Source organism: Camelus ferus, chromosome 8 (assembly GCF_009834535.1).
Source record: "Camelus ferus isolate YT-003-E chromosome 8, BCGSAC_Cfer_1.0, whole genome shotgun sequence".
Taxonomy (NCBI): domain Eukaryota; kingdom Metazoa; phylum Chordata; class Mammalia; order Artiodactyla; family Camelidae; genus Camelus; species Camelus ferus.
In genome coordinates this window covers 44,778,875-44,805,115 of record NC_045703.1, presented here as the reverse complement: position 1 = coordinate 44,805,115, position 26,241 = coordinate 44,778,875, and the positions used below count along the sequence as shown (strand labels likewise).

General features: G+C 36.2%; 1 protein-coding gene across 2 annotated transcripts in view; it reads right to left on the bottom strand.

Annotated features, from left to right (window-relative positions):
- LAMA2 (laminin subunit alpha 2) overlaps positions 1-26,241 on the bottom strand; it is a 516,055-nt gene that overhangs the window by 38,903 nt on the left and 450,911 nt on the right. Inside the window, exons 46-53 of one of the 2 annotated variants that reach the window (XM_032484891.1) lie at positions 20,729-20,872; positions 19,615-19,748; positions 17,591-17,750; positions 14,708-14,832; positions 9,706-9,868; positions 8,893-9,037; positions 2,583-2,721; positions 611-622 (exon numbers count right to left, since the gene is read on the bottom strand). In XM_032484891.1, coding sequence (XP_032340782.1) covers positions 611-622; positions 2,583-2,721; positions 8,893-9,037; positions 9,706-9,868; positions 14,708-14,832; positions 17,591-17,750; positions 19,615-19,748; positions 20,729-20,872 — 1,022 coding nt within the window. The remainder of the gene's footprint in view (positions 1-610; positions 623-2,582; positions 2,722-8,892; positions 9,038-9,705; positions 9,869-14,707; positions 14,833-17,590; positions 17,751-19,614; positions 19,749-20,728; positions 20,873-26,241) is intronic. The other variant, XM_032484892.1, reaches the window with a different exon arrangement.

Sequence of the window (26,241 nt, the reverse complement as noted above, 5' to 3'; positions counted from 1 at the left end):
TTTACATATCGCATTTCCATAGAGTCCTTTTATCTGACTCCACAGTTAAATTCTAAATAATCATGGAAACAAAGAAGCAGCTTTGCCAAGAGGTGCAAGGGCCGTGTAAATGTTTGCATGTTTGCAGGCTTGCAAAAAGCAACCAGGCAGTAGTAAGCATTTGGGAGCACAGGCTGATTGTTCAGCAGATAGAACAGTACCAGGTACCAGGGAGACCAGAGCCCAGGGTTCAACCCAAGGGACTACTTTGTTCCCCCAGAACTAGATTCATGCCCATAAACCTGACCAGCTGCCCTGGCGTGTGTGCTGCTGCGTGTGTACACCAGAGGCACTGTGCGCAAGTGGTTGAACAAATAAGCAGAGCAAATTTGTCATCACGGCTGGTGAAACAAGTCAAATTGAGCCCAGTTGATGGTGGCTAAGTAGCAGAATTTTTTTATAAGCAAAGGGCAGCATGAGAAATATCTCAGAATGCATTACTTGCTCATGAAATGTACTATGAACAAAGCTGCATAGGTGTCACTCTGCTTCTGCATTGCTGCTTTATCTAAGAAGCCACATTTACCCAACTCATGCACTTGAAGAAGGCATGCATAAATTGAAATTTTACCTTGCTTTCATACTAGGTCAAAGAGAAGAGAAAAACATGATTTACTTATAATTGCATTTTCATTTAGTAGAACAATAAACTTTAATTATAGATCTTTAAAAAAAAGCATTTCACAGAGATCTACAAAGGAAAGGAATATAAAACACTGACAGAAAAGAAAACAGACATATATCCTTGACTGCAGTGAAAACAGAATCTAAAAGTGACCATCTCCCACACCACTTTTTTTCTTAGAAAATTTTTATTTTGGAATTGAATTTAAAGTACTCATATTTATTAGTCTTATGAATGGGAAAACGCACAAATGTTGCTATGCTGTAGTATTCATGAGTAGCTTATGAGGAGAACTCATTACCTCTGAACTTAATCTGAACTTAATATATAAAAATAATTTATGTTCACTACATCTTTTGCACTTTATCATATTAAGATTCTATCTGTGGGCAAAATTATAGCTACCTGTGAATGCATGGCTTCTTTGATTAGTCACAAATATATATCTAAAGATTGTTTTGAAATAACATGCCACACCATAGAAATATAATTATGAAATGCTGCACTGTGAAAATAAAAACACCTTGGTCATAAAGACTCATTAGATGTGTAAACTGCAAACTAATACATAAGCCAATCTCAATGAAGTTAACATATACACCTTTGTAGGTAATTCCTAAAAATCACTTTATGGTAATTAAAACCACATCATCACAAAAACATAAGAAACTACCTTTGGATAGCATTATTTTGGCTACATTTAATTCACTCATAGAGAATTTAGTTAATGATCTTGCAAAGTAAATCTTAGACTTGAACAACTTGCTGGATGCTTAGTATTTAAATATTCCCTGGAACAAAGTAGATTCTTATCTACGACTTTTCTGACCAGACCCTTTAAATCTATAGTCTTAACACAAATACATTACCAAGTAGACAAATGCATAGCCAGTTTATCTGCACCATGAAGCTTATCAACTTACACTCTTGATAGACTGGTAGTAAGACAAGTGCTGGTCTATGAATTTAGATACAGGGAGGAGAGGGAGCCTCAGTCTGCATGCTAGCTATCATAAAACGAGTCTGAAGTTCCACTGCTCATCTAAGAAATATGAAAATAATTGACTACTGGACTTTTTAGTTATCCTGAGACTTCTCCAATCATAATGTGTCTTTTTAGAGTAGAAATGCCTAGGAAGGACTCTGCAGCCATCAAAAGCTAACAAACTAACTAAACAAAACAAAACTTAAAAACATAGTGCTCTGTATTTATAGTAAACTCATGGCTTAACCAAAACAATCCATCCCATTGTAATTAGATTGCATTAGCATTTATTGAGCACCAGGTACTGTATAAGTTTTATTCTTATAAGATGTTTTATAATGAGCAGTAAATTAATTAAATACACATGAAATATTTTCTGACCTTTTTAGTTTCTTGTATTTATTTTTTGAACTATGAGCTAAATATATCTCCTCATCCTGCTATCTAGAAACATACATGACATTAAAAAAAAGTTGACATAGGTGACGAAAATAACTAATGTAACTTTAGCATCAAGCATATGAGAAAGTTCCAATACACCATTATCGTGCTCATGCTTAGCCATAAAATAGGTCATCCTGGCACACTGACTAATTTTCAGAACACTAAGCCATGTGCCCTCATCTCTGGTGAACATGCAAGGAGAATGGCAATTACAAGATCCACATTTAACTCTTGCTTCCACCTTTAATAACTTTTATAATTCTTTCCATCTAGTTTCTACGAGGAAAACAGTGATTCCCATCCATGTCTTCAACAAAGATATCAAATTAATCCTTTGATTTTTAAATCCTGGTACATGATTTTGTTGACTAGGCCTTTTTGCAACTAAAGGTTAGATGACATTCTGTTGTAATGAAACATCAGAACTCCAGTGAGCATAGTGGCCGTTAATTAAAAATTAATCCTCAGTTCTAGACGTACACCAATTACCTCAAGTTTCTCAGTGTTGGCAGACCACCAAAATATATTTTGTCATCTGCTTTCAAGTCAAGACCAAAGTTGTTTCCGGGAGATGAAGTTGCTATGTTTTCCTCCTGGTTAGTATCTATATCTACAATTGATATGTTGGCTGTAAAGGAAAGAGAAAGTTTAACATTTTATTTGAGCAATACCAACCACATCTATATCATCATTGTCACTTCAAGATAAATTTACTTTAATTCTCAAATTAACATTGACTTTCTCAAGCACTTGTTCTTTACACAACTATTTAAGAATTGCAGAAACAATAACATCAATGAAACACATTGTTAAACTACCCACAAAGAAAGCATGCAAAACCAATGAAAGCAAACCAATCAAGATAAAAGAAAGTTTAGACTGACAGCAGAGAACCATTTGATGTAGTTTTCCATAACATAGCTAAGTAGTTAGAAAATAGAGTAAGATAACTAATGCTAAGATAAATAACTAGAAATTAGATTATTAATTAGAAATGTACAGAATTTGTGGTTTCTTCTGTAAATTTCAGTTTCCAAAGAAGTACTGGGGTTTGGGCTCATCCACACAGTGATTCAGATGAGATGGCTGTGCATGGAAGTGGAGACAGGAATGTTTGGTTCTGCAAGATGATGGGACCCACATCCATGTAAATTACATTTTATACGGGGGATACTGAGTGTTTTGAGCACGGTACAGTCTTCATGCCTATTGCTTTTCTCTCCGGTCTCTAAAGGTATTTCTAATAGGATAAGAATACAAATTCAGAAATAAAAACGAGAAAGGAGAGAAGAGAGACTCTTCTCTATTTAAATTGCTTTGTCAGAAAGCAGATGGGAACCCTTTATCTCATTGATTTTACCCTCTTCATTCTTAAGAGTCAGGCTAGGCTTTTTCTGAATTATGTGCTTTCTCACCATAACATTTGCCTAGGCCCAGCCTTTAACTGCTTCATATATTTTGGATCCTTGATGCATATTGAGGTATCATTTCATTAACATGACAAGTTTGGCCTCTAAATCTTTGCCTGATATGGGATTTGAATTAGCAAGGGTCTAAAAATGGCTACTTGAACCAATGGATTATAAGGGCATTTCTAAATGTTTATTTTTTGGAGCACTAGCTTCTTGGGTGTTCCTGGGTCAAATAAATATGACAAACACAAGGTTAAGCAAAATTAAACATATATCTTAATTTTATGGCTGTCTGGATGTCTCAACATGTTAATATGTAATAAAATGCTCCAAAAGAGGGATGAAGAGCAAAAAGTATCTCCCAAATTTGTTTGATTTTATAACATTATTTTCTCTCAATTCATCGTCTTTTAGAAGAGTGTTCTTTGGAGAACAAAGAGAAATAATCAAACTCAAAAATTCCATTATAATCTGAAGCCCTTCTACTCCAAAAAGAAGTGTCTTCAATAAAACCAAACATAGTTGCCTTGTAAAAATGACCAAAATAAAAAACTCAAACCTATTAACACTTCATAATCCTCAAAACAGATTTCTGTAAAAATAAAGACCCAACAAAAAATACCTCAAAACTAATGCCCAATTAAAAAATATTCAGCAAGTTAAGATTGAAAAATTTAATTACTTTCTTGTACCTATTAATTTCATTCTCACATATCTTTTTGATCAGACTGGTGGCTAAAATTAAAAAAAAAACCAAACATATAAAACTGTTTCCAGGACTTTTTCATACATATTCCTTTTATCCAGATTAGCAAAGTTTTCACATGAGGCTATTGACTGGAACATGAAAATAGCCTTTTTCCTCAGACCTGGTGTATATTTTAATGGTGCCTGTGAAAATGAGATTCCGTCTCTCTATCACAGGCAAGCCAGTGACTGGAGGTAGTTTTCCTCCTTATTCCTGAGTGAATGTATGCGTTTTTAGAAATCATTCTAAGAAAAACTGATTAAAGAGCAGAGACACAATTGAATTGAAACTCACTGGCCCAAGCATTAGCTTTGGCAGAGAGACATAAGATGGCATATTTTTACTGATTTAATGGAAGGGCTCTACTCTACCCTTCATGAACGATAGCAGTGAAGTGGGTTCTGCTATGAAATGCTAACACTTGCTTTTATTTCTTGCCCTATTTCTTCCCCTTACAGAAGAGCTATTAACATAAAATTTCAGAGGTGATGAGTTTAGACATCATTTATGGGTAAGCAGGGAAGTAAGGGTTTTATTAAATACTAGACACAGAGTAGGGGCTTAACAAGTAATTTATACTCAATGTTGAATTGTTATAAACAAATTGTTTTTACTTCGGTAATTCTTTTCTTCTCTCAGTTAGTCTGCTGGAAATCTCAGTGTTTGTCCTCCATCTTGTGTCCATGTTAATGCACTTGGAGAGGATGGTGCAGTTTTATTAGTGACTGTGGTCACTACTAACTGATTCTCAGGGAAGGTGGGGAATGCCTCCTGAAGGAGTGTTTTTTGAATTTCAAGAGACAGTACTTTTACCAACTAGTTGAGAATAATTCATGTAAAACAACTAATCTGGTGACTGAAAAAGAGCAATGGCCTTACTGGAACTCCCATCCTTCTACTCCATGGATTCTGATCTTGCTAAAATCCACAGTGACCTCCCTACATCAAACCCAATGGGATCCTTTGGCCATTGTCTTAATCCATGTCTATGCAGTATTTGAGGTTAACATTTCTTTCCTTCTAGGGTTTTCCTCTTTTGGCTTCCATAATGCCAACTCCTCCAGCTTCTCTTGCCTTTCCAACCCCGGTCTCAGTCTACTTCCCTGGAACCTGTTACTTTGAACACTTCTGAAATGTTGATGTTTCCTAATGTATTTTCATTTGGCTGAGTCAGATTTGGGCTATCTGGGTGATTTCAAGTTGATGTCTACTTATATGTATGTTGACAACTCAGAAATTTATGTGCCTAGACCTGTTTTTTCCCTAAAAATCCCTATTCAATAAGTAAGTCATTATATACCTCCCCAGTTAACATTCCAAATCAAAACACTTATCTTTTTTCTCCCAAATCTGTACTGCTGATTTCATTTGGTGGCACTATGACCCTCACCCCATCTCCTAAATTAGACAGTCATCCTTTCTCCTCACTATTCCACTCTTATTAATCAACAGCCCTACTAATTTCATCTCCTGAGTAACTATAATTATCTGTCCTATTATTTAAAATTTTTATCAAAGTACAACTGACATAGCATAATTTGCCCATGTTTAAAGTATACAATTTAATAAGTTTTGAGATCTCTATTCTTCCATGAAATCATCACAATCAAGAAAATTAATATATCCATCACCCTAAGTTTCCTCATGCCTCTTTGTTATCCTTCTTTCCTCTCCCTCCCTATAAAAGCCCATCCACAAATATCTTCTACCTGCTTTCTGTGATTATATATTAGTGCTTTCGATATAATTTTGAATTTAATAGTACTTTTTTATCTGCCTTCTTTTACTCAGAAAAATTATCTTGTTATTCATCCATTTTGTGTGCATATTAAATAGTTCATTATGTTTTTTTTTACCACTAAATAGTAGTCCATTGTGTGAATATGCAACAATTTGTATATCCATTCACCTGTTTGGATGTTTGAGTTGTTTTGTTTGTTTGTTTGTTTTTTGAGTATCACAAATAAAGACTCTATGAACCTTCGGGTACAAGTCTCTGTATGGATATATGTTTTCATGTGTCGGGTGAATATGTAGGAGTGGAATGATTGGTTCATAAGACCGGTGTATAGTTAACCTTTTAAGAAACTGCCAACCTGTTTTCCAATGCAGCGGTACCATTTTACATCTTCATCAACGGTATATAAGAGTTCCACTTGCTGCACATCCTTGCTAGCCCTGGGTATGTTCAGTCTTTTTAATTTTAGACATTCTAGTAACTGTATAGTGGTACTGTATTGTGGATTCATTTTGCATTTATTTCCCTACTGTCAAATCCCACTGCAACTCTTATTTCAAGCCATCATTCATCTCCTGTCTGAACTATTATTATGCCTAAGTGGGCACTCTGCCTCTAGTTTAATCTTCTGAAAATCTACCTTTCTTATTTCTCCTTTCTCTGATTATTTTCTTATAGCTCCCTTTGTGGGGTCTTCTTTACTATACTGCTTCAATACTGCTGCTTGTTCCAGGGCTTTGGATCATTTCATTCTAGATATGATTGTTTGGTTTTTCTCATCCCCATTCAGCTCTGTTTAAAACATGATGATTATTTGTACCTATCCATCTCTCCCCTAGAGCTCTGCTAATCTTCAGATACACATAACTAATTGCCTGTCAATTACACAGCTTCCTTGCTAAAGATACTAAGACTATTGTTAATACATGTCCAAAATAGAACTCAGCATCTTTCCTAAAAAACAAACAAACAAACAAAACACCTCTGCTTTTTCCTGTATCCAATAGCTTGGTAAATGGCACTGACATATTCTTTATTATTTTAAGGAAAAAAAGGAATCATTTTGGTCTCCTTAAAAAAAATAACCTTAGTCTCCACATTGAATATATCATAAAGCTCCTCAATTTTAAAATGCTTAATATGCTTCAATTTCAATCTTTCTTATCCATTCTCATGGTTTCATTCTCCTCGCCCCTCCTCTGGTCTTCCTGCAGACTGCAGCAGCAGTGTCTGAAACTGTCACCAATCTACCCTCCAGGTTGCTGCTAAAGAAACTTAATGAAAACACAAATCTGATGGTGTCACACTCTTGATTAAAACTCTTAGTAGTTCCCTATTGCTTTCAGGAAGAGTTGAAACTCATTAGTTAACTCATTAGGGTAACTGGCTCTGTTATCTCTTTAGCCTTGTCTGATAATTTTCTGCCAACATTCATCCTATTGGCCTTGGATTTACTTGTAGTTACTAAAGCATTTCCCAAAGTGTCTTCAGCCAAATGTTAGTATTGCATGGAAGGATTTTGGTGGTCAAAGAAATTTGGGAAATGTTGGATCAGAGTTAAACATTCTTCTTAACTACTGTGCAAAGCCTGTGACACGCAAATGTGCCTGGTGCCTGTCTCACGTGAGAACAGTGTATGCAGCACCCAAATTTATACAAGTGCTAAACCAGTTTTTGTTCAAATTGAGGAGTTTCTCCAGGGTTTTCTCTTCCCAGAAAAAAGCAGCTGGAAAATGATGCATGATGATTATATTACGCTCCCCGAGACCTCCAGGCTTTCACACAACGTTCACCTCTCTGAATTGTCCGAGGGCGCTTTTCGCCCACAGAACTCCTCAGCTCCTGCTTTTGCCTCAGGGAGCTCCCCTGGGAGCTGACCTCTGTGTTTGACTTCAGCATCTCTCTCTTCTGAGATTCCTAGCCTGCTATGTGTCTCAACACAGAAATGAGCTTTCTCCTCGCTAACCATTAACTGACCTGCCCATCTCCCCCATTAGACTGCAAGTTCCTTAAAGGCAGGGACTTACAGACTTCATTTAATTCTTGCATAGCACTTACTAGATGCTTGGCAGATATGTGTTAAATGCAGGAATGAAGGATGGTGCAAGTTATACATAAGTTTTTATGAAATGTCACACTATCATGTTCACAATGAAATGGGTCTAAATATATAAACAGAAGTACTGGTTTCACTGTGCAGATATTGGTAATGCCATAGCACACAGAATTAGAGGAATTACACTAAGATAACAACAGCAGCACACTAAGACCTAATAGGCTTTGCTTTCTGTCTTGGTTGTGAGATCTTCTGTTTCTATGTCTGTGACCACATGCAAGTTTGAGTCTACATTTTCCTTCCTCTAAACCAGAACAAAATACCTGCTAATATGAGCAAATGAAATAAGGTTTAGGAAAATGTTTTGAAAATATCCTGGAACTATCAAAATGTTACATTATTATTAATCAATTATTAATTTGCCCACATACAAATTTTTGGCATTTTTAAAAAGCAAAGAAAGGGGAGTTGTGCTCTGCCACCCCTACAAACTGTACCTGTGGGCCACTGGAAAGGAAACATCTTGGCAAAACAGGAAGGAAAGAAAAGCACACAACCTTTTCAAATCTACTACAGGATGTAATTTTACAAGTTGTAAGACAGTTTCATGCTTTCAAATTAACTCTCACTTTCAAAAGAAAATGACAGAGAACCATTTGGCTCTTCAATCAGTCATGTCTAACCCAAACCACCTATAATCTAAACCAAAGAAATGACTGTATCAATTTTTCACAGAATTTGTGAGTACATAAAATTACAGACCAGGTCTTCCTCATGATAAGGTACGTGGGAGCTTTGGATAGCATGATGAAAGCTCAGAGTGCATTAATACTATAGGAACCCACCTTGTTTTTGAATTCTTGACAAGGTGAATGATTTCCATTTCCCGTCATTATGGTTTTGAATGCTGACAACCGAAGCCATTCCTGAACCCAGATCATAGCTGACTTTAATGTGTCCATCAGTGAGCTCTACACTCATGAAATCTTTCTATTAATTGAGTAAAAATATATCAGTGATTAGATACACAGAAAACAATACAGGTATTTACCTTCTTTGTGGGCTTTATGGCTAAATTACTAAAAGTGTTGACCTGTAACAGAAATCCATTTTTGGAAACAGAATTTGTGTTCTTATTTTGTGAACATCTGTGAGTGTGATATTATGGTGCAAATGATTACAACCAAATTACTAGAATGTATCCTTTTATGACAGGATTAAAAAGTGGGTTCCTTTAAAAACATATTAAGCAAACTAAAAGGTGTGTTCCCCAAAAGAATTTATTAAGAAATTTTGATCTGGATAAACCAACGAAGATATTTAGAACCACCTTTGACTTAGGTCTCTAGAAGAAGACTAAGGAAGTAGTTTTGCTCCTGCATGATTCATACTAAGGGATCTTACCTGGGTGCTTCTCTTAAAAGATTCTAAGGGAATTACATTGAAAATAAACAATAATTAAACTGTATCTGTAATTAAAATTACTGATGAATATACATAAACACTATGCATCACACACTCTGGGATAAACACAGTCATCCCAGACTTCTTTGGACAATGACTGATAATTTAACTATAACTGATAACTGTATTGGAACCCTACAAAAAAGAAGCAAACACATTTTCAATCATGAAAGATCCACTGTGCATATCTTTACCAGGTCTCGTGTGGCAAGGTACATCAGGAGAGCACTTGAAGAAAACGTCCTGAACTTGAACATGACAGTGGAGATGTTGGGGTACCAGCGAATGGGGCGGCTGACCAATGCATAGCCTTCTCCATCAAACTGAATAGTCCCCTCACTATCTTCCACCTGAGGACTGAAAAGAGACATTTCACATGAATCAGACAATGTCTACTTGGTCCACCAGTATGAAATACATCCAACTGTCTTCTGAGACTGGATTGTAAACTGCTGTAGGGCAGGAACCATCCCAAATATATCTTCCATCCTTCCCCTTCTCTCCACCTCCACTGCCACCACCCTAGACCAAGTAACCACCATCTCTCACATGGACTTCATTATGTGTTCATTAACTAGATCACTGATGTTTTAGATTCTTTTGCTGAAGTACACAGTGGATAGTTATATTGGTGTTTAAGTGTATCTCAGTGGTGTGAACTGGTGGAGTTTTGGAATGAGCTAAGAATGCATTATTACACTTCCCTAGTACTCCCATAATAGAGAGTAGAGGCTGGATGAAATGGGTAAAGATGGTCAAAAACTTAGAGTTGTAAGAAAAAAAAAATGTAACAAAATATACTTTCTGAACTCTTGCTATCCAGTAGGTTTTTCTGGGACAGATTAGATTCAGACAACGAAGGATTTCTCTCTCTATGTATATTTGTTGATCTCTCTTCTTCACCAGAATGTAAGTTCTGTGAAACTAAGTAGAGATTAAGGCGAGGCTCTATGTCAGGCACAAGCTCAGTGTCTAGCATGGTACTTAGCTCATAGCAGAATCTGATAAATATTTGTGGAGTGAAAAAGATTTTAGTAGAGCAAATTGCCTCACAGAGAATATATGTTCAATCAATATTGGTTGAATACTTAATGAATTAAGATGTCTTGTAAATATAACATCTAAAAAGATTTCTTTTTCAAATGCAGAGTTATCATCTATTTATCTTATCTAATTGATGTTAACAGAGTAAGTTGCGATTGTGAGGATATATTTAAACTTTAAATGTCTGCATATTAGCTTATATTTGAATCTCTGAAATTGAAGTGTTGTATTAACTTGAGGGTAGAGAGGCAGGTAGTGAGAAATATAGTAATGTCATAAAATAATAAGAGGCTAGAATATTATTTGCATGAAATCTCAGCTAAATAATATGTACAAACATTAATGGGCTTGTAGAGGAAGAACTGTTACAAATTTCAGACACGATGACTTTTTCTCTGTTTCTGGGAAAGAGAGAAATAAAACTCTGAAGACAAAAGGAAGGGAAGAGTCATTCTGTGTCTTTCATAGTCAGGTCTTTGTAATTTTAAGTTACATCTCAAAAGATATAAGATCAGATGATGTCATACTTTTTTTCTAATGTAAACTTAAAAGATGCTTTTTCAATATTCAGAAAAGTGCTAACTACAAGTTTGAGGAACTCAGTTTATTAACAGTATAATTGATAGTGAATAAATTAGCTATTATTTGGCCCTCCATCATTATTATAACAATCCATTAATTTCTGGAGCATTACACTTGACACAAGAAAATGTTGCATAGAGTCTAAGGAGAAGTTCCATGAGGTTCTCAAACACTGGGATTTTGCATTATATACAGCCATGCTACCAATGACAACCCCAGGAAGGCCATGGGAGTCACTGTTGACAGTTTTCTGAATGCTTTAGCTCAGTTACTTATAACTTGTAAAAAAAAATCAAGTCACAATATAATATAGGGATAAGCATTGGATTAAAAAAAATGTCACATTTTTATTTTCCTTGTACAAAAACTCTGGGATATTTATATCCTGATGTTCTCATGCTTTTAATCTATTAATTTCCTCAACACATAATGGAAAAAATAGCAGAGTAGATGGGTGTTACCCTTGATTCTGACGTGGAATCTCCCTAGTCACTTGATACTTGGGGGTCTCAGTGTCTCCGCTCTGAGATGAAAGGGTCAAGTCAGTGAATGATTTCTGAGGCCCATCCCACCCCAACCCTATAGGATATTCTTCTACTCAAGCAAAAGGCAAAACTGCAAGCAAGTTCTGGGCTGGGGACAGGAAAGCGTGCAGATGTAGCCCCGCCCACTTCATTTAATTCATTAGTCAAAACCAGGTAAGTCTGGCTTCAAATTGATGACTTTGAGGTGAGGGAAAAATGAGTCCTTTCAGGTGTAATCTATAGTATTTCAATATCTAACATTATACTAGAGTTTTCCTATTCATTTTCAATATATGTACCAGGAAAAGTGACCTTTTATAATTAATAAATGCTAAGCTTCTTAACTTGCCTTATGTTTCTCTTTTAAACCTTGAATCTGGTCAAGTTAGTAAAGATTAATTATGCTAAAGCCATGCTCTTCCATGTAAAACTTGTTAACTGTAGAATGACATGTATATTGGGGTTTAGTATATTAACATTTCATCATTGTTTCAGTGTTCAGCTCAATACATTTTACTTGTAGCAGTTTTTTTCCTATTTTAATCTTAATGTGATTTTCAGAAGTTTAAGAAAAATAAGATACACTTCTTTTTTAATAGCACAGATAACCTTTCTAAAATATTACAAAAATTATGTCCTTTCCACTGACTGCTGAATAAATGCAAATTTCTAAGACTGACATCCCAAGATCTTCTACAAAATGTTCTTAGTCTCTGCTTTATAACCTCGTCTAGTTCATCTCCCCCATATAATCATTTCTGCTCTACAAGTGGAACAATTGGTTTTATGTTAAAATGTGATATATGTTCTCCTGAAAAGAAAACAAACACCAGGAGTTCCGTAAAAATTATCCCTAAAAATACCAAGGCTTATGGGAGAATAGGGCTAGGGCAAGATACCCAAAACTGATGCAACTTTGTAATCAGCTCACTCAGGGAAACAAACAATCTTGATAAAAATATTGGCATGATTCAAAAAGATATGTTAAGAATTTTTAAAATAAGGAATTATTTCAGTAAATGTAGAGGTTTAACTTAAAAGGATTAAGTGAAGGTAGTTTGATGGCAAGGAGTGTGAGAAGAGGTTGACCTGGTTGAGTGACAGATGTGGTAAATATACACAATGATGAAAGAGGACTGGGCAATGAACTTTTCGGAGACAGAGCGCTTGGCCAAACCAAGGGCAAGTTCATGGTTGAATGGGTATTGCAGGCTGTATTCTGGACCCAGTACTCCTGAGCTTGGTGTCCTCAGCTGAGTTGGTTCACTTTGCATTCAGCTGCCTTTACTTAATGGAACAAAACACTAACCCACTGGGAAGAAGTGTGTATGAACCAGTGCGACTTCTGCACCTTGATGACATTATTCTCCCTTTTTTCAATCTTGTCTGAGTGAATTCACATTTATGAAGCATGTGTTCTAGCAGAACAGACTTTACTTGCTCTTTTCTAAAAACATTCTGGCTTTCCAGCCTTCCCACCTTTGCTCTCACTGATCCCTGGGACTAGAATGCTCTCCACATTCTATCTGCCATCTCCCTCCTCTTTTGGACTCTTACTTTGTGTCAAAGCCCTCCTTAAATGTCACCTCTTCCATGAAGCAGATCTTGATGCCCTTAACTCCATGTGAATAATCATAGTATACCCTGAGTGCACCTTTTTAAGGGGATTTTTATTATCCCTTGTGTTTTGGCTATTTTATTATCTGTCTTTTCTTCCCTTCTGGCTATAAGTTTCTTGATGGGTAGAACTGGACTGTATTCTTCTTAGTATCAGGAAGTTGTAAGTGTGAATCTCTCTAAACTGAAAAACACCCTACAAATTCATATATATATATATATATATGTATGTATGTATGTGTATATATATGTATATATATTCACATATGTGAATACTATTATAATTATAGTAATTCATATAGTACTTTATACACTGAAGGCATGAGATCATTGCAGAATTGATAATTAGTGATGTTACAGTCTTAACACATAATATGCACTCCTGAATGAATATTTAAATGCTTCAGGTGTTTTGTTGATAAAGAGCTTTTCTTCTGTAAAACTCTAGAGATGAGAAGGAAATGTAAAGTGTACTCTGCTTCATTGTTGAGGAAATTAGGTCCTGGCAATGTGCATGTGCCCTTTACATTGGAAATAAAAAATACAGACCCCTTAGCATCAAATGATTTTAGAATTGCTGTGTGTATATATTAAGCTTCCAGGTATTTAACTTTAATCTTATAGCTTTAATTTAAAATTAAAATTGTTGTAGTTTCAGTTGATCAGTGGGCTCTAATTTTGTTATGCAGAAAAATTCTCCACTTATACCTAATTGTTTTACATCCTCTAGTCAGGTTTATATAAGAATATTTATTCTCTACATATGCTTTATATGCTTGCTAAATATTTTCGAATTCCTACATTCTAACCTCTGTCTTATAATTAATGATGTTTATTATGGAAATTTTTCCCGGCCTATCTCAGCCTCTGCTTCTCCTTCTCCACTTAAGCAGAATCTTCGAATCCCATGGGTTTCCACTTGAAACACTTATGGGATGCTATGTGTCACTGGAGAAATCCTGTAGGAGATAAAACCTGCAGTACCGTTTTATATTTTGTTATAAACATAAACAGAGTGAATCCAGGCTCTGAGAGGCCCGAAGCTTAATCAGTTTAGGGAGAGCTCTCCTTATGACTACAGAATTGCCCAGACATGCAGCATCTCCTGGACACGAAGGTGAGATGGGACAGAGAGATAATATAGCCTTGACTGATTGAGATTCAAGTATCTTACCTTTGCAAATTTTACAAAAACATACGACAATGTCAAAGTACTGTTAGGGTACTTCCCAGGGCCTTGGAAAATGCCTGCACAAATGAGGGAGCGGACTTGAAGTTTCTTAGCTTCTTGGTAAATTCACCTTTGAACACAATCTCTTCAAACTTGTTGCATTCACATCATTTATGTGATAATAGAACGTTGCACAATAATATTAGAGCTTTTGTGATGCGCAGGCCAGACCTTGGGAGAGCCCTCATCTCAACTAACCTGACAGTACATCCTTTGCAGTCACCTTCTTTTTCTCGGAAATTCCACAACCCTATAGGTTTGCTGTCAAAGTATGTTTCTCCCATACAGCCAGTAAATGTAATCACACGAACAGCATCAGCCTTCTGCAGAGAGAAACATATTTGTTAGAATTTCTCAAAAACACCTTAGAGAATCCATGAGAGTTCTTAGCAGCAGAATGTGGAGTAGATATTATCCACTCTTTGTGAAAATCTTGGGTGTGTACATATCCATCTTTTAACCACATCATGTCTTCACAGATCTTGGTTATTCTGTGCTATACCAGTTTGTCACCACTAGTAAAGAAACACTCCTGAGCTCCTGATCTTAGGTGAGCTGCTTATTCTTTTTGAGATTCTATTTTTTTTTAAGTCTGTAACATGAAATTATTAGGAGAATTAAATAACAGAATTTGTTTATGGTACCTCATTCAGTGACCAGCACAGAGCAGAGAAGGTGTTTAATAAATGTTAGTGCTCCTACATCACTAAGATTTCTCTCCAGACATCATGAGAAACAATACATACTGGCTACACAAGGGGAAAATAAGCTTGCATGTAAATTACCTTGTGATAATGCTGTCTCCAATTTTTCATTTCCTTTTACACCCAAACAGGTTTCCAGGGCAGGAGAATGAAAGGACAGCGTGAATTTGTAAGAGAAGGGGCTGTGTTGTTGTTTGCTGGCATACAGAGCACAGAGGCCAGCATCAAATAAGGGTGTAGTAAATATTCGTTGAATGACAGCCCTGGTATCCTTCTCACAGGGAAAGGTCTTAAGCTTGATATACAACATAGTAAAGAAGGAGGGGCATGATCTGATCCACTCCAGAGAACCCTGATGTAATTTAAACTGTTTCTTTTGGCATCGATATAATTCTACAACTTCAGAAACACTTTGCCAAAGCAAATCCACGTTTCTCTGAATAATGTAGAAGAAAAAAGTGAAATGACATATTTGGGTTTTAGAACAAATATAAGAAGATGGTCACTAAGTAGTTAAATATTTGCAGTTATAATTTTAGGTTAAACGCATCAACATGTACATGTTTCTGTTGCTTTGATCGAGTGGTGCACTGCCATGGAGAAGGAATACTGATGAGAGACACTGACATTTACAAGTCAGGACTGACCCTTGGAAGTCTCTGTCATCAGTGGAAGCTTCTCTTAATTTTCTGGAGATTGATCATCCTATTTGGGGATTCTACTTGCATTTTGCTTTTCCTTCTTGCATCAGAAAATCTATACTTGGGATATTTTCCTACTCCTTTGAATTTCCATCACATATTCATTGAGTAACTTGTTTTCAGTTTCCGGTTTCTAGGCTGATGTGGCAGGAGCCTTGAAACTTTTGGCCAAAATGATTAAGATTTTCTATAGATTTCATTTGCCTGTTTTTTTTTTCTTCCTCAGATTGGCATAAAAAAAGTTTTATGCCTAGTGACATCTGAATAAGAAAAAAAAATTATTTAATGTGCATTTTAAGGTTTGACTACTATATCTTAGGCATTTGTTATAAATCTTATGCACATAATCTCACTATTCATTGTGGTAGTAAAGCATGGTGATTAAGAATAGAGAATGAGCCTGGTAACACGTGTTCAAATCCCAGTTCCACCACTGATTGCTGTATGATCTTGGTTAAATCATTTAACTTCTCTCTTACACAGATTCCTTAACTATAAAATGAAGAAGATACTATCTACCTTTTGGGGTTGTTATGAAAATTAAGTGTTTATTCATGTAAATTACTCAGAGTATTACTTAGCACATAGTAAGGGCTATATAAATGTTATAAAAGTTTATTATTATATCCTACAATATGCAAGCAAGATAGATATTTTCATCTCCTTTTTCTAGTTGAGAAAACTGAAGCCCAGGGGGTTAAATGATTTGCCTAAGGTCATATTTTAGTAAGTGACAGAGCAGGGAATTCAACCTGGATTTAATTTCAAATTTTATTATTTTTTTTTGTATTACTCAGTCCTACCCCTATATTTCTCTTTCTGAAGAAGAGAAAAAGTTGGCAATATGACTATATTTTACTATGTAGCATATATATTTATATGTAGCTCTAAGAAATGAAGATGATTTTAGTGTATAGTGCAGAACCCATTCCAATACTTTAAAGTCACATCTCATACACAAAGCAAATAAAACAACCTCACTCTATATGAAGGTTGAGTTCTCATAAATTTGGGGTCACCCTAGCTTTTCACATTTTCTGACTAATCTCATCCTGGGATGATTCTGACAAGCCCAGGATTATCTGTAATATTTGGTTGTGCTCTTACATCTCACCCACAGGTCGTTTTCCAACACCTAATTCCATTTAATCAACACGAGCTTCTTTAAATGCAGACATTTTGCAATTTGAAATGCACAAGGACCTGTCATGAAGCAATTATGAATATTAAGTGCATTACTCTCGATAAGAATGAGAAGAGCAACTTGAAAACTTTAAAAATCAGATCATGATTTGAAGACTTATGGGTCCTGTGATATTTCCCAAGGTATTCATAAATCTTTTAATTAGATGTGAGTTTGAACTTTATAGCACTTCATATCAATGAATCATAATTGATTCAGAAAATGGGATATCTTTAAAAAACACTTTGCTCCTGAGGCAACTAACATAAGAATATCAAAAGTAAATACACATAGGTTTAAAAATAGTGTGTTTCCAGAGTGGATATTCAAGGAAGAAAATTCTTACTCAAAACATATTCAGCTTTTCATAAAAAACAAATTAAGTATACAGTGGTCAAGTTTTTGCAGTGCTTTATCATGTCTTCTCCTAAAGTAGTCATGGCAGGAACTGTCTGCAGAAATGAAATTAACAGGATGGGGAAGAACACATTACCTTCAACTTCCCAGTCAAGCCACCAACAAACAGCATTGCATTTGCATCCACATCTAGAATAGTGTACCCTGGAGGTGACGCTGAATGGTATGTACTGGGTACAATGCTGGCTTTGGGTCCATCCAGAGCTCTCACAGAGATGGTTCCATTTCTCCCAGTTCTTCCAGGGCACGTGTTGAAATGAAATGGAAGAAAATATAGAAAATGAACTATGTATCACATTTCTGGTCACTTTTGATTTAAATGGTATATAAAATATAAGGCCTTGTTTTAGAATATTTCAGAGATAACTGGGTGTTTTGCTTTAAATGTTCCAGATTCATTAAGCTGCAAATTAAAACCCAGAGTCTGATCTCTGCTATATGTTTACCATCAGATTCAACCAGGACCAGGGAGCAGTGTATCCTGATTCTGAGTGTGAGCATTGATAGGAAATGACAGAGTAGCAATCAGCTGATGGAATTACCATAGGTTGGATAGAAAGCCTTTTTCCCCTTGCTTTACAAAACAATTTACTATTTACCTACATGTACTATTTAAACAAGTTGATATTACTTCACTTAGCATTTTGTCTAATTTAACTTAGCAAGTGAACCCTCAATAAGCCACCCTTCTGAATCATAAGCTGCATAATTTCTCCTAAAATCCCTTATTATATCTTGGATCAGAGTTTGCTGAAGTAGTCTTCCTGGAATCATGCATCATTTATTGTTTGGCATACCGTCTTAATGTATAGAGCATAACACCCATTCTTCAGAGTTGTGTATACAAATTGTACAGAACTTCACATTTAGATTCAATTAGTAGAATTTGAAAAGCTATTATTACTGTATTTCATTTTCTTAAGTGAGTGGTTCCCGTGAGTTGTTAAATATGAAAATCTGATCTCTCTTCTGAGATGAGCAGTCATAACAAAACTTTAATGTCACGTTTCTCTCTCTGCTGTCTCATTCTGGTAAGTTTTTATCTTTGAGGGTGCAGTATTAACTGAAATACGTGGAAACAATAGAATGAATTTATCAAATAAGGTTCTCCTTTAACAAAATATATCTCTTCTAATAGAAGAACTATACTTTGTAGATATAAGTATTCTTAAGCCCAGTAAAGTACTTAATCCCTCCCACACTATCACATATGCAAGCACATTTTATCTGTTGCATGCATGTGCTCTCTCTCACACACACACATGCACACACTTTTACTGAAGATCTTAAAAAGGAATTGAAGATATTTCTCCCAGTAAGTTTATTTCAAACTTTTTATTATGAAAAAAATTAAACATATACAAATATGGAATGAAACTCTACATATCCATTCCCTAGATTCAACAATCACCAGATCTTCAAGTCTTCTTTACTCATCTCTGATCGACTTCATCTCTAGCCCTCAGCCTTTAACAAAACCCCTCAACTGTTAGCTGCTTTGAGTTTAGGAGGCAATTGAGAATTAGAAAAAAGAAGAAGAAAAAATGAGGGGAAAGAATTGAGGACAAGAATGAGTTCTATAAGTAATCTCTACACTGTTAGAAGTTAACTGAATTAAAGATTCAAAGTTAGAATTAATCAATTTCCTGTTGGAAATCAATTTTCCTGTGTGGACCTGGCATATATATTCATGCCAGCATTTGGATCTTACACCTGTCTGTAGCCAAGCCTGCGATGCAGACGACAAGAGGAGCTTTGCACCCAAGACAGACACCAATGGCACCTTTGTGCTCTGGATTGTACTGATGAAGGTGAGTCTCAATACATCTCCTTCAGATGACTGAAAACAACTTAACCTCGAGATTCCAGAAGAGGGGGCCAGAATGGACAGCTCAGTCTGTTCAATATCATGAAGGTTTGTCAGTTCCTAACAGGTACTGCAAAGATACCGTTCACACATACTTAAACACGTAGATGATATTTAAAATTTGTATACATACATACATAGCTACCTTCTTGAAAGAGAAATGTTTTTTCTTAAAAACTATGAAACTACATCAAAATCCTGTCAATTATCTTAACCTTTATTGAGTTAGTTACCTTGATGCCTCAATACGGTACCAATACGAGTCATCAATTGTCAAATCTGGATACTCTACACGTCCAACTCCAGATCCAACATCCCAGAGGAAGCTTACTTTGCCTTTACGCATTTCTATAGCCAGAAAGTCAACCTAGTGCAGAGAAACACAAAAACAATAGATACCAGATATAAAGCACCCTGAGAGAGGAGGCCAGAAGAGTCTTTTCAACAGGTGCCATTTCCAGGTATGTGAAATAATTAGAAGCCTCATGAATAAAAGTCCCAAATAATATGATCTATTATTATCTATGGTTAGATATTATTATATCTTTAAAACGACACAAATGTCTATTTTGCTGAGGCCAAAGTGCTAATTCAACAAATTCTAGTTAGGTCTAACACTGAGACAAAAATTTTTTGTCACCCTGATATTTGTGGTGGAAATAAAAGCACACATTTGGGTTCAGAGTTCAATGTTTTCATGACGGGCACTGGTGTTTTTGAGGGGCTGGATATGATACTTTATCCAAAGTGACCCAGAATTTCTCCCCTGAATTCCAAGCATTGATTTACGTGATAAGTGGTCTGTTGAAAAGTCTTCATTTTGAGAGGTTTCCATGCATACAAAGTCAAATGGGTCAAATGAAAGGAATTAGAACTTTTGGGGTGAGCTCTTCCAGATACAACTTCTGTTATTTCAGTTTGAATCATAAATCCAACATGAATCAGAGGAGTCTTCACCAGCATGAAATTAGGACACAGTTCGCCATTTCATTTAACATGAAAGTTCATTGTAATTTCTTAGTTAAAGTGAAAAAAAATTCTATTCCTATTAATCTTTTTTCTTAAATATCTGGATCTGAAAATACAATTCAAAATAAATGTTGATGTACTCAGAAATGAAAGCAGATGTGCCTAAACACTGTAAAAAGTTTTCATTTCATTTGCCTTCTAACTTAATTTGACACTTCAGAACTTTGTGAGGTGAGATTCTGAGGTTTTTCAAATGTGAAAGTCCACCTTACCCAATTTTGGGACCATGTTATTGGATTCTATACACTTTCCATACTACCAGGATTAACCTCTGACTAAACCCAAACACTGGGTTAGACTGTTAAATGTTAGACTTACAAATTTGGCACTTCCAAGATAAAAAAGGAGGTTGTCGGCGACAGCCGTCTTTACGTTGACAATGATACTATTGTAGCTTCCTTTCTTGATTTCCGGCTTGTATGTTCGAATGCAGTCACCTCCCGAAGACACAGATACTTTGATCTTCAAGGAAAACAAGGTACAAAGAACCAAGCACTAAATCTCTCAGAAAGTTTGAAGTAGCTCCCAAACAACCACAAAGCCAGCATCATCTCTTCTTTGAAGTTATTTTTCCATCATCAAATGGTAACATTAAATGCCCAAATGCAGACACCATTACACTCACTAATGAGGGCACAGAAGAGCAGCTCTCCACCAGCATTTTGACAATGAGCTGCTCACAGTCCTGTGTCTTGTCAGCACGCTACTATTTTTTGAAGCGTGCAACTAACAAATTCTTACTTTCATCCCTGACTCCTTGATGAATATGGGGACATTCTCAAAAGGTGATTTTACATGAAGATAATGGTATAGATCTTCATTCAGGCTGTTTAATGAAATTTTACAATTCAAATTTCAGGGATTGGATTTGCTTAAAGTAGGAAACCATTTTTCTTTTAGTTTTCAAGAGGAAATTACCTACCCTCCCATGCTCGTACAGTGGAAAGAGGCCAACTAGATTTTGTTCTAGATGTTCTAACAATAAGAAGACTATTAATCATTCCACTCAGAACATACATTTCAGAATAAATTATACCTTCTTATTAAGTTGCCAGGAAATGAAAAAGAAATCATTTCCAATGGCTATCATTACTAATGTATTTAACAGCTCCTTTTTCTTTTTGACTAGTACTTTAAAAATTACTATAAATTGCTAAGAAAGGAATTCCTATGTGAATAGAGATGACACCAATTTTTACTTATATTTAGGGAGCCTTTCTTCAATCACAAATAACACTAGTTGATTATCCCATTTAATTTTTTTTGGCTTTCATGCATCTTCTAGGGGGTACTTTCAGGACAGCAATGTAGCTGCCTGGACTCAGAGAGAATCAGTTACTTTGTGAGTGACAGTGCTCACAGTAGGAGGCAAAAACAGGGGAAGATATAAAATTTCTCTTTGCCACTGATTCAAATGTCTAGCCTCAGAAATCCTCTTGGCCCTCACTAGGGGTGAATTTCCATTTTCTCATTCCTTCTTGCACTTTCCACACTTTGAAGAAAACCAATTAGTATTATTATTACCCAATAAAAGGGTAGTGCAGTCTCCAAACAAGAGAGCCTAAGACACCAATCTCCATGTTATGATGAGTCAGGCGGTGCCTCGAAGGGTCTAACTGGGGAGTGAGTGTAAGGCAGCACCAGGACCCCACTCCAAAGGTGGCACAGATGACACAGAGGAGGTGCTGGATTCAGGAAAGCCACGGAGGAACTTTTGGTTCTGACAAATATGTACATTTATCCAAGTTTGAGAAATCCTGATGATACAGCAGATTGGCTGAATCGCTGCCTAACTAACCACACAGACCCTGCCTAACTCATATATTTGCACTTTTCCTCACTTAATCTGCTATCCAAACTGCATCGCCCAGCGAAGAAAACAGGCTTGCCCGAATGGAACTGTGTGTGTGGCCTGGGGCTGGAATAATCTAGAAAGTCTGCTGCTGTCCTTGCCTCCCCTCTAAGGGTGGGACCCCGTCTGACAACTGCAGAGCTCAGTACTGGGGTCCACTCTGGTCCCCGGAGTGTTTTCTCTATGTTCTGGAGAGATAGTCTCCCTGGTGGTGTGGTTGTCAGTGAAGAAGTTAATTCTTTGCTCCACAAATGATAGGATTTCCCTTCTAAATAAAACACTAAGCGTAGATGATTCAAAATGAATTGCAGAATAGCAGAACCATGAGACGTTCAGCTTTTACTCTGGATGTTAATACTATAAGGTAGATGTGCAGTGGAGGCTGGCAGAGGGTGTTAACATGATAAATAGCAGCTACACAAAGGGTTATCCCAGGATTTAAGAGACGAAAAGGATAAAATAAAGCAAGAGAAAAATAATATAATGGAGGGCAGGTAGCAGAATTGCAATCTTTACATGTTTTTAATGTTCAGGAAAAGGTGTAGGACATAGTGAGTTTTTAGGAATTTGCAGCAAGTGAACCAAAACCACCATCAGATAAGATCTTGGCACTGAGCAAATTTAGTATCTGAAGCAGGCTATAAGAGCCACTGACATCGTAAGAAGATCAAAGGGAAGAATTCCAGGTCTGACAGGAATTCATGAGTAGAACTGAGTAACAGATTGAGCTATCCCTGGCAGGAAATCACACTCAAATTCCTCGTAGGGCCGGATTAGGAGTCAAAAGTAACTGTGTGTGTAGTTTGTTTTATCTTTATTTCATACATGATTTATAGGCTTGTTCATAGAGCTATATTATGGCTAGTTTAACCACAATTACTCATTTTTGCTATTTGTGATTAAACTTGTTATATATGTTATTTTGGTTATTTCTTTTGTTGTTACAAAGAACTCATACATGTTACAAAGAACACAATGTAGTAATACCCCTCTGTTACTGTTTGGAGAAGAAATGACTGAGTGGGTGGAGTGCGTGGCTGGTCAGGGTGAGTTTCTGTCCTTGCTTAAGCCTACTTGGTAGGAGTGATAGGGGATTACATGACTGGAGTGTTGAAAAGGGCACTGTCAAAGTGTAGAAGACGGAGCACCAGTATTGAAGCCTAATTCAACTGATGAAACTCCATCTGAGGCTTGGAAGTCTAGGAGAGCAGCCGCCTTAGAGCCAAGGGTGTTTAATGTCACTAGGAGTTACAATTAATCTGCTTTATGGCACACTTTACATACCGAAAATCTACGGTTCTCTGAACAAAATGGCGTCGTTATACCCAATATGCCAGGAATTAATCTTGTAAAGTAACCTACTGCTCCACTCTTCCATGTTTATATAAAAGCCCTCTGGATTTTCTGTTCTCTGGCTTATGGTTTTAAATATACTCTCAGTATCGGAAATACTCAGGCAGCCCAAACTGTTGGTAACCAGTCGATAGCGACTAATCTCTCCATTTAAATAGCTCGTGTATTGTTTTCCAATTATAGATATTTCTTCTAACTAACTTAAAACAGGTAAATCAAAGCACAGTATTTAAAAATTTCTCCAGAAGAAATCTCTGGTATATATCCCTCTCAGAAGAGGGGGAGAGATTTCTGAAACACCAGCATTCTCTTAAGATACTTGGTTCTATTACTTACTGTTATTTCTGAAGTGAACCCTTAGTAAGACTTCTAAACAAAAATCACTAAGAAGTAGCTATCTCTAAGGCATTTCTCATACAATATGATTACCAATTCATCATCATGAACTCAATTAAACATTATTGAGGATTCCATTATTATATCTATTGGATTTTCACTGCATTTTTTCATCCAGTTAACTAGGTCATTCATTTAGAAAGAGTATCAGCCACTCGATTTCAGACTCAACAAACCAAAATAAATCTACTTCAAAATAAATGTCTTTAATTTCTTGGTCACATTAAGTATGTTAGGGCCACATCCAGACACTCATGTCAGATTATAAATATATTTCTAAATCAGGCATATGCAACCTTCAATTAGTACAAAACCTATTTGGAAAAAAAATTGGCTGCTTATATATTTCTAACACCTTAAAAAAAACAAGGCACCTTATTGTAACTTCCCTTTCCAAAAGTAGTTGAAATTTTACTTAAAAGGCATGGACAGGGATTTTTTTTTCAGGAATTATTTTCATATCTTTCTTTCATTTTGTATTTTGAGACAGGTTTGATATATTTACACACCAGAATTTGATCTCTCTTCCCAGGGCCTGGGATGGGGAGGCACTCATAACTGATGAGTACATGGGCATATTTTTAGATTTCTTTACAATGAAGAAATAATAAAAACGTCCAGATTTCACCACTTGATAACTAAGTCAGGAAGTGTGGCTAAGATTGGGACTCACAAGAGACTAGTTACTGTGGTTGCTTCTCTGAACTTGACATTGCACAACACAGGAGAGTCACGTCAGTCTTTCTTTTTCTCACCACTGCCACGGCTACAGTTGGGTCTCGTTAAATTTGCTTCCCTCTTTCTAGTTTCTCTGATTTTTCCCACAAACTACTTCCAGATTCATATTCAAAAAGCAGTACTCTGATTATATTACACTTTGAATTTTGGAACTTTCAGCTTCTCCTCACTGGTGAGGTTTATCTTAGGTATAATTGCAGCTGAAAGAAACTGTTTAACTCACCTGTTTAAGGCCTGAAAAGACCTAGCCTCCATTGACATGTCTGGTTTAATGTTCACTTTACCAATAGTAAAACTAGACTCTTCTGTCATGAAATGACCCTGAACTGCCTTTTCTCTCTGCCTTGGCTCAAGTTAGTTCCCTCTCCTCGGCATGTTCTCCACCCTCACCCTCTCCTCCCACGTCCAGGACTGTCCAACTTCATCCAACTTCAGGCCCTGCCTCAAGTCTTTCCCTTCAGGAAATCTTCTGGCCCCACTAGAGGTGATCTTTCCTTTCAGAACATAGTAGCTCATGTGATGTAGCACCATATACAGCATTATGTTAGAGTTATTTGTGTACTTGTCTTATTTCTCCTAAGACATTACAAACTTTGTGAGTGGAAGGACTACCTCATTCATCTCTGCATGCCTCGCAGCAAGTAGCCTTACACGTAGGCGATGCTTTTTCTGTGCTGGCTAAATCTCAAATAAAAACACAAACCTCGGAGTAACATCTGATTTCCTTTCACCTTGTGCTTTATGTATTCAATGATCACCTGTCATCATACTGCCTGCGAGGTTTTCATATTGTAGCTCAATGTACGTCTTTTCCACCCTGTCTGCTTCTTTTACTCTGAGATTTTGTACTTCGTCTTCACTAATCTTTTTGTCATTTCTAGGTTTTTCTTCAGTCATGAATTCCTCTTCAAGGTCCACTTTGAACTTATTATCTTGACCTTGTTTAGAAGTATCAGTTATATAGAAGGAGGAAAAAGGATACACTATCACTCAGGTATAATATTCTTGGCTGCTTATTAAAAAATAAGTTGATGGATTAAGAAAAATTATTTCTGGTCATTTTAGTTTTACATTGTTTAAAAATGGATTTTTTTTTAGAAGTACTATGTAATCTAGCAATTCTACTCCTGGGTTGTATTTAGCCAAAGAAAATAAAAACATTAATTAAAAAATATACTTGTACCCCAGTGCCCATAGCAGTACTATTTACAATAGCCAAGATATGGAAGCAAGCTAAGTATAGAGAAGCTGTGGTATATATATTAAATGGAATATTATTCAACCACTAAAAAGAATGAAATTCTGCCATTTGCAGCAACATGGATGGGCCCAGAGAATATTATGTTTAGTGAAATAAGTCAGACAGAGAAAGACAAATATTCTATGTTATCATTTATATGTAGAATCTAAAAATTAAAACAAATGAATGTACAACAAAAAGGAAACAGACTCACAGATATAGAAAACAAACCCGTGGTTACCAGTGGGGAGA